This window comes from Borostomias antarcticus (genome assembly GCF_949987555.1).
Source record: "Borostomias antarcticus genome assembly, chromosome: 8".
Taxonomy (NCBI): Eukaryota; Metazoa; Chordata; class Actinopteri; order Stomiiformes; family Stomiidae; genus Borostomias; species Borostomias antarcticus.
This window is the reverse complement of record NC_140241.1, coordinates 28,258,595-28,268,535: the sequence shown is the minus strand read 5'-3', so window position 1 is coordinate 28,268,535 and position 9,941 is coordinate 28,258,595. Positions and strand designations below refer to the sequence as shown.

The 9,941-nt window shown below is 41.2% G+C and overlaps 1 protein-coding gene across 1 annotated transcript; it reads right to left on the bottom strand.

Moving 5' to 3' along the window:
- Positions 1-7,838: 7,838 nt before the first annotated feature.
- cep19 (centrosomal protein 19) lies at positions 7,839-9,941 on the bottom strand. Its single transcript, XM_084442384.1, has one exon. The coding sequence runs from the start codon at positions 9,595-9,597 to the stop codon at positions 8,851-8,853; it is 747 nt and encodes a 248-aa protein (XP_084298510.1). The 5' UTR covers positions 9,598-9,941; the 3' UTR covers positions 7,839-8,850.

Sequence of the window (9,941 nt, the reverse complement as noted above, 5' to 3'; positions counted from 1 at the left end):
TGCTGGACCCCGGCTCTGTCCCTCAGAGGGACGTCCAGAGACTGATGAGACGCAGCCATGCTAGACCAGGGTCCGTTGAGTTTCTTTCAAGTCATTTGAGGGTTTGATTCAGTCTGTCTGGAGTGCCAGGTGGGTGGGCTTTGCATTTGTGGGAACACATTGGTTCCATTGTGCCAGACAAGGCCAATCAGAAAGAGATATGTAATTGAAATGATTTCTAGTATTGGACCCAGAGCTGAAGACAAACCACAGCCTGACAGAGGACTCTTCCTCTCGTTGGGGACCGTCACACTATGGGACTTTTGTTTTGTTTTGTTGTGATCTCTAAAGCTGACATTGCGCTACAGTGTGAATAGGTGCCTTGATGCTCCACTGCTCTCTGACTGTCTTGCTCTAATCTGTTTTAATTATCATTTATTCAATTTCATTTTCTTCCATCTTCCCTATTTTAGGATTTAACATATATTAATATTAACTACTGCCAGCCAGGACAATCACCTAATATAACCACTGTATTTATTATCGCTGAAGTTGTAGTTTAGGAGTTTACTTTCATTCATTTCCTTCCCACCTGCAGCTAAAATATATTTTGTACATTTGCATCACTGGATGTCCATTAACTGTACTGTAATTAGTGTGTCTAATACATGAGATTGATACATGGGAATAAAGATTCTAATGTTAAATCAAACCCCTGTCTGGCACACCATTCAATTATATTATATTTTCACCTTTTCCTTTGACTGTGCTGCGAGAATCTCTCAATTCTTATTTTACTGAACTAATTTTTTTTTACTGTATTTTACAAGCATATCCTACTGTAGTATTGTATATTTGTATAATGTGTTGTGTTCAACTTTTGGTTTAATGGGTGTGGAGTAATAATTATCTGTTTTTAGTAACAGCTGTTTTGGCTAGATATAATATAAAACATTTGATTTGTAATGGGCAAAGTATCATAACCCTTAAAAAAACATTTGAACACTCAATCCTTTACTGATTTTCTGAATTACCATTGTAAAAAACAACAACTTAGTATTGAAGACGATCAGATCAAGGGAATATGGTGTACAACCCCCTCTAGTGGTACATTAGTTGAACTGCTTTGGGATAAGAGAATAACTTGGGATACCACTTTAAGTACCTTTATTTTACATTCTTTACTACATTAGTACATAGTAATACCTGTAGTAACAACAATTTAATTACATTAAACTGCTATGTTATTACATGGTATTACAGTTTGCCATCATGGGTTATTACACAAGTGGAAGAAAGTATGGGGATGAAGGGGACGCTCTCCAGGGGTAATTGGTCTTGTTTTGGTAACACAACCTTTAGTTATCCTTCTGCCATATTGTGTATCATCAAACTGATCTTCCATCATTATGACCTTATTCTTATTCCATATTGGCAGCCATAATTGCAGGAAAACTATTATACGGTAGATCCACAATACATCTCACAGGCATTTCCTCCTCATTCACTCCTGTAAATGTTATCCCCTCGACACTGATTCCATTTGGAGTGATGATGAGATGAGAGTCTGTACACATTTATCCTCCATTCATCTGGGACAACTGAGAGAAGAAACCTCCCTGGGTTGTTTGAACAGGAGGCACTTAACCAAATAAAATTGTTCCAATTAACATTTCTCATGTTTCTCCCAATAATTGAGTGCATTGTTGCCAGTGGTCAGCTGAGAGATCCTGGACAGAGATGGTTTATTCAACACTGTGCATTTTGTTTCCACAAAGTTCATTGTGTTCATCGCTTCTATTATCGCATTGTATACAGGTAACTCATGGGTTTTCAGCTGAACATAAAAAATGTTTAACAAAAAAAAAGGTTCAACAAGAACAATAAAATAGCAATACAAATGTGTACAGCAAATAGCAAACAGTATTAGGATAGTCACACATCTTCTGCAGTTATTTGAGGAATGTTTCTGAAAAGAAATGAGGCAACATAGCAATATCTCCTATTTTTTCAGAGTGTACCTAAAAGCAAAATGTTATTCTGTAGCCGTGTTAACATTGGAGTAAGTAGGCCTATGTTAACACTGGAGTAAGTAGGCCTTTGTTAACACTGGAGTAAGTATGTCTATGTTAAATGTACTGAAGTAGGCCTATAAATGCACTGGAGTAAGTAGGCCTATATTAAATGCACTGGAGTAAGTAGGCCTATGTTAAATGCACTGGAGTAAGTAGGCCTATATTAATGCACTGGAGTAAGAAGGCCTATATTAATGCACTGGAGTAAGAAGGCCTATATTAAATGCACTGGAGTAAGTAGGCCTATGTTTAATGCACTGGAGTAAGAAGGCCTATATTAATGCACTGGAGTAAGAAGGCCTATATTAAATGCACTGGAGTAAGTAGGCCTATGTTTAATGCACTGGAGTAAGAAGGCCTATATTAAATGCACTGGAGTAAGAAGGCCTATATTAAATGCACTGGAGTAAGTAGGCCTATGTTAACACAGGAGTAAGTAGGCCTATGTTGACAGTGAAGTAAGTAGGTCTATGTTAAATGCACTGGAATAAGGAGGTCCCTTGCTTCTGCCCCTGGTTCTATCTGACCGCAATCATATAAGGTTCTTGTCTGACATCTTGTGGTACATATCTGCAACTACATCTCTACTAACTTAGTCCAATTGTGTCCAATTTTGTACCAGTTCCATATTCCATTTCTCCCATAAAGACATGAAGTGTGAAGGAATATGCAGCTATCCACATCAATAATAGATTTATTCAGCGTTCTTAATACAACATCATTAGTATGTAAAGGACGACAACAAGAAGATGAAGATTACGCACATAAGTATCTGTAAGTATCAACAATATCCTAATTATATTAAATAAGCAGTGATGTGTGATATATGAAATGGATTACTGAGAGTTTATGATGAATAAAACATTATAATCACGAATCACACATGGATTATAATGAACTGCAAAGATGTGAGTGTGAACAATTGACATAGGAGTACATGTACTGTATGTATGTGTTGATGTACAGCTGCGTGTAGTTCCAGTTCTTGTGTGAGGGAACTGTCTTCAGCTGGAGCTGTTGTCCTTCATGATCAGAGCCAGTAGAAGAAGATCTTCCGCCTACAGACAGTAGAAACAGAAGAAACACCCTTGTTATTGTTTAACTGAAAAACTGAAGTTGAAGAATAGAAGTTGAACACTTATTTATGATTTAAATCTGATGCTGTTGTTAAGTTAATACATCGCACTGCACACACACAGCAACCGGATGGTTAAGGAGAGCCGGGGGAAGACTCCCTGACCACATGGACACGCTGTGACTGACCTGTTGGACACGCTGGTCTTCCTCTTCCTCCCCCAGCGGCGGTCTGCTCCTGGGCAGGCCCGGTCGAGGAGGCGTCTGTCTCTGGCTGTCCCCTCCCAGCAGGGCCCTCAGCAGGGACCCGTACAGCCGGGACGGACGCTCGTATCTGACCAGCTGCCCGTCCTCCTCCGGGGGTCTGGGGTAGTCGATGTCCTGGTCGCTCTCCGCTGCCTCAGGGAGGTTCTCGAGGCTCTTCTTCCCCATCAGATGTCCTGCAGGGGGAAACATTGTAATGACGACACGGCACGAGAAATTAGGGAATGCCACTCTGCATCTGTCTTCTGTTTCATAAAAAGCAAACTAAATCAGTTTCTTGGCCCATGATATCAACATTAGTATTTTGAGCTTTAAATTGCTAGTTAACACATATTCAAATGACAAAAATGACATTGACAATAATTAGGGGTGTAACAATATATCGTGCCACAATATATCGCGATACAGAAACGTCACAATACGTATCGTCAAGGTAAAAACAATATTGTGATAGGTTTATTGTATATCAGTGAACGCTGGCTACACAACGCTGGTAAAAAAACACGTCTTTTGTCTCTAGGCCTATCCATGATATTACAACAGTTAAGCTCTAAATTCACAAAGTGTAGTGGAGTAGAAATGTGGAGAAATGCACTATTGGTGTGAACAGCAGCGCTACTGCAACGCTTCACACCTGCCCTTAGTGTATCGTATCATATATATATATCATTGTCAACCCAATATCGTGTATCGTATCATATCGTGAGATTAGTGTATCGTTACACCCCTAACAATAATACAGCCTTATATTTTGCATGATGATCAATAGGTGTGTATGATACCTGTATGACAGCTTATGGGACATTCATGGGTTACAATCTTCAAAATATAATGTCTTTAATCCCAAGTGAGCTGTATTTGGGAGGTTTGAGCCTATCAGACAGCTATTGGGCTCAACCCAAAGTAGAGCTTCAAAACTTGCTCGATGTTTTGGATCCAATTCGTTATGAAGTGCAGGACATCTCATGTGGATACAATAGACTTAATGTTACAAAGGGATGTGCCAAAATAACTGCTCTTGGATAGCAATGTTGTTGAGAAACTGAGCAAAATTAATTAGCGTGCATATTCTGAACACAGCTACACATACACTACACAAAAAAAGTATTTAAAAGTAAGTAGTTTTTTACTTATTATTTGTTGATGTGTCAGATCTACTGATGATTATTACATTATCATCATGCCATTGTTGTTGTTGTTGTTATTGTTGTTGTCATTGTTATAATGATTTCTATTGGCATACGATAGTGATTATTATTATTATTATCATCATCATCATCATCATCATTAACGGTCCTTACCTACTGCCCAGTGATTGCCGCGTGGAAAAACTCCAATGTCTCCAGAAGTTGCTGAGCGTTGCGCCATACATGTCATTGATAACAAAATGATAACTATTGATGGTTTGTAAATCCATGTATGGTCAATTTCGCCCATGTTAAAAGAGAGAGAAGTAAGGATAAGATACTGCAGACCTGTCGTTTAATCCGAGCAGTTTACACATGCAAGTCAAACATTATTTATACACTAAATATGTTCATCCATAATCGGCTCCTTTAAATCATATCGCGACAAAACTTTGTTGATCTTGGCGTGGTTGTGAAATTGCACACGAATGATTCCCGCAGGAGTGACGCTGTAGAGACGAAGCTGAAAGTTAAATGCCCCTCCTAATATCATACGTCAGCGATCTTTTAAAAATGTCATGTGATGCTGAAATGAATATGATTTGAAATGACCAACTGTGATAACCTGCCATTATCTAACCCCTGTCTTTTGTGTGCCCAGAGATTGAGCTGTCAGCATCCTTTCATAAAAGTTGTCGGCCCATGTTAACAGTGAGTTAATTGCTTCCACTCCAAGCAGGTGATGGTATGTCCACATTACTGTACTTTTGAAATCTTTGAAAGAATAGGGGGGTCTATAGCCAGTTTCATTGATGCAAAATGATGTGTGTGAAAGAGAATATCAGCTAATTTATATTCCTCAACTTGATAGCCAACATATTTTAGAGTAGCTGGCAAAGCGGATCAACTCATCAATGTCTATTAGACCAAACATTCATCCACTGACCAGTAGTCATTTAATGCATCAACAATTTGAGGTTAAACATTATAATGTGATATGAATATAACAAGATTTTGTTTTCTCTGCAGAGCCACTATTGCATTGTAGTTCTCTACTGTAGCCTACATGAATAAAAAAAAACACCCACACAGATTCAAGACTGCAAGACTGAGTTCTGCCCCATGTTTCTGTCTTGTTTTGGTTTTATCACTTCATCTTGCTTCTTCTGAGCCATATTGTCAGTGTGGTTTCACGTTTAGAACCTGGCCACAAAAGTGTCAGGGATGGTATGAGCTGCACAGGCCTACTGACAAACAAGGGCAATGACTAAGCTGCATTCACTGGTACACAATGAGAAATGTCCTATTTAATTAATGAATGTGGGCACGATTTTGGACATTATGGGATCTGCATCAGATATCAGTGAAGTCAATAATAAAAGATATGATCCATTTGGAAAGATCAACACGATTAATTAAGTCGCCTTTTAATTTGTTGTGGCTTCTATGCACACAACCCCATGTTTGAAATCATCACAGTTGAGTGATCACTTTTATAACCGTATTGACACACAGATTGTTGCAGAACGAGTATTGGTAGACCTCCAGATAGGCACATCCACCCAGCAGGCTTGTTGACGTGCTGATAAGGTCGAGTGTTGCCTCAAGCTATTGTTGCATCTTTGAAACTCCCCAGTGGTTGGTGAGCTCATCCTCTGTGGATGACATCGAGGCCCTACATGGTGCATTTGCGTATGAGTCTATTAATTAATTTCCTGTATGAAATATATTCATAACGTATGAGTCTTCCGTCTAATAGTCTATTGGTTGCCAGAAGGGCACAATACCAATCTGTCAGAGCAGGTCACAATGATTCAATGAGGCCCTGGCATTCTATGGGGCCCTTTACTGTTCATAGAAGTTCAACTGTCGCATTCAGCTTAATCTTTTTAAATAATGCCTCATAAAATCGGAATCACCCTGTCACCAGCACATCAACCACAGTCAATTGAGGTGTGTGTCACCTATGAAAATAAAACGCCTATCAGCCCTACAACATCCCATTACCACCGACCCAGCGACAGTGCAGGTAGTGGTTATGTTTTCGGTGGCGTGTTTATTTATTAGGGGTCCTATGCAGCGCCCTCTGGCGCCTGGGTGGTATATAACATTGTGCCCGTGGTAAATGTGTGACACAATGACCTCAATACAGGGTAGATGGTGTTGTCATACCCTTCTGGAAAATCCAGGTAGAAGCAGCTACCAACCTTAGCTGGTCATTAGCTGGTCTTGCTGGATTTACCTGGTGGACCAGCCTGTCTGTATCAGTCATCACCTGTCTGTCAGTCTACCAGCCTGTTCATCAGTCACCCCCATCTGTCAGTCTACCTGTCTATCAATTTACACCGTCAGTCTACCCCTCTGCTTTGGAGCGGATACAAATCATGGGGCGGATCCATGAATTGAAACAAAACTTTGAGTGAAGGTTTGGACTGGAGAACCGGGGGGAGAGCCTGAAGTGCACCGAACTGCCCCCCACTGGCTGCAGCTTGAGGGGGGAACCACAGAGGTGACCAAACATGGCCACCCAGTCATTCATTTTTTGGACTTAGGCTCAGGAGTGAAAGATTCCCACCATTCATTGTCAATGAGGGGGATTGAAACGGCCTTATCTCGACGTGGGAAGGTTACAGAGACTTTGGGGCTTTGACAGGCATAAAGCTCTCGACCTAACAAGTGCAGCAATACCAAACATGTCCCGCTCGTACGTGCGTGTGCACAAAGCCACAAAATGCATTCATGGGCGGAGGTCTGTGCTCTTCGAGTGCCACTTCTAGCTGTTGCTTCTTTCATTCAGCAGCACATCGACGACTGATGGCAAGCATTGGTCCTCAGCCGGCTCACTCGAGAAATTATTTTACTCAAGGGCTCCTTCTGCATCCCATCACTCACTTTTCTCAGGGTGGGTGACACTACATATTTTAGACATTTGATAAGTGCAAGAAGAGCCTTAAGAAGGTGCTTCTTAACAGAAGATATTGAACTATAGGATACAGTCCCTTCTTGTATGTGTGATGAATACCTTTGATGTTTTACATTATAATTTCTGCATCCTGTAACTGGCCTGCAACTGACAAAAGGTTCCCATGTCCAGACGTCTCTTTTCATCAGAAAAAATGTCCATAGATTCATGAGTTTCCATTAATTCAACAAAGACACTTAGACAAAAATATACTTTTTTTTACATTTTATTTTCATTAACACGTGTTTACACTTTTCCGCCACAGACTCTAGATGGCAGTGTTTGGCCCTTCTCAAACAAATACCAAATAAGATTCAAAAGGCAGATGACTTTACAATGACTTTTGATTCCTTTTAGCAGCAAGCAGCCAGCTATAATTATCTAATGGACATTCAGAAGCCTATGATGTCTGTGACATCACTGAAAAAAATATTAAATTTGCTCACCCTTTCCATGACTTGAAAGGAAATGTGATAAACCATTGTTGAAATAATTGCACCTTTGCTCATGTTCAAACATGAGGCATGACTGACTGCAAACCTTGTTTTCCAAAGTTGAGATATTAAACCATTCAGGCATGGAAATTGATCATAGATTAACAGGAAGAGGACACTTCATAATTATTAATTTGGGCTACCAATATTATAGTATTTTCCACTACCATTCATCTGTATATGGTATGTAAGAATATAAACACATTATTCATACGCCAGAGTGAACCCAGGTCTTCTGGGCCAGAAATAAAGGTCACTCGTGAAGGCAAATCCACTCTTTTTTTTTGACAAATCTAGTGTGGGCCTGGGCCAAGGACCCACCCCACGGGTGGATGTCACTTGGGATCTTGGAGACTGAGACAGAATGTCCTTTTCTAAATTAGCCTATATATTTCTTACCTGTTAGTAGTAGCCTATATTTATTGCAAATGGCTAATTATGTCCAACTCAAAAGACAACTATAGGCTACAGTATTTGGAAACATGGATATTTCAGGTCATATGTGGGCTGTAACCTAGGACTGCACTAAAAAAAATATAACCTTTCAGTCATCTTTATACCTCTAAACTTATAAAGTCCTATTTAACAGCGATTGTTAGCAAGGTTTTCGATCCAGGTAGGTTAGGCTATGTATCCCAAACAAAACATTTTTCTCCAGTTTTATTAGACTTGTGTATAGTTGATGGGGCTTTAGCAGAAGCTCGGCTTTAATCAACTGTGAATATAGCATATATGGGCCATCAATAAATATGTATTTGCATCATAGGATAGCCTATTCCTCTAGGATAGACCATCACTGTACCATGACTTATTTCAATACTTCGGCTTTATTGATTAAATTGATTAGTTAATTGATTAACGTCTGTCCTTTAATACTAAAACTCATCCTCAGACTCTTCATCCCAGCTACACGCTTCCTTTGCGCCCTCTGTGAACTTCACCTCCAGGTCATACACGAAGCCCGGGTCATCTTTCCGCTTGCGGTTCCTCTCAAACACTTCATCCATCTGAGCTTTCTTGCGGTTCAGCTCCTCGTCGTCCAGCTTGTTGAGGTTTTCTCCGGGGTCGAGGCGGAGTGAGGCGAGGCTCTGCTCTAGACTCTGACCCCGCATGTGGTCCCGGAGCAGGTTTTCTCCAGGGTCGAGGCTCTGCTCTAGACTCTGACCCCGCATGTGGTCCCGGAGCAGGTTTTCTCCAGGGTCGAGGCGGAGTGAGGCGAGGCTCTGCTCTAGACTCTGACCCCGCATGTGGTCCCGGAGCAGGTTTTCTCCAGGGTCGAGGCTCTGCTCTAGACTCTGACCCCGCATGTGGTCCCGGAGCAGGTTTTCTCCAGGGTCGAGGCGGAGTGAGGCGAGGCTCTGCTCTAGACTCTGACCCCGCATGTGGTCCCGGAGCACCGTGTGGAGCCTCTCCAGCTGCCCCAGTGACACACGCTCCAAGTATGCCTTGTGTCTGTTGCTGTTCTTCAGTCGCTCAGCAGCCATGCGACAGTCTGAACCTGTAGTAAAACTCCTGATGGGTATAATTCTTTTGCGTATCTTGTTCGTATCCTCGTTTTCATAGATCACAATAATCGACGGGGGGCTGAATTGCACCCCGCATCGTTTTGCCACAGTATTCATATCACTCGCAGAAAATAGCCTAAAAGTCTAGTTTCTAGTTAATGTTAGCTCATTTTTATTGGCCTCCGGTTACTCCGGGGTAGTCTTTTAAGTAATCATTAAAGTATGCTAAATCCAGTAGTGGTCTGAGAGCAGTAACTACAACTAAGAGATAGGGTGTGCTCGTTTGTGAAGCTAACAAGCTAACATCGTTAGCTCCTGCTATCAGGCTCCCTAGGCGGGCTCACGTTGCTAGGCAACGCTAGCTGGTAGTTCGAATCGAACCGCTACCGACAGCAGGCTAACGGGTTAAATATGTTCAGGGATGTCCAAGCTAGCCTCCCCAAAATGGGTTAGGAAAAACG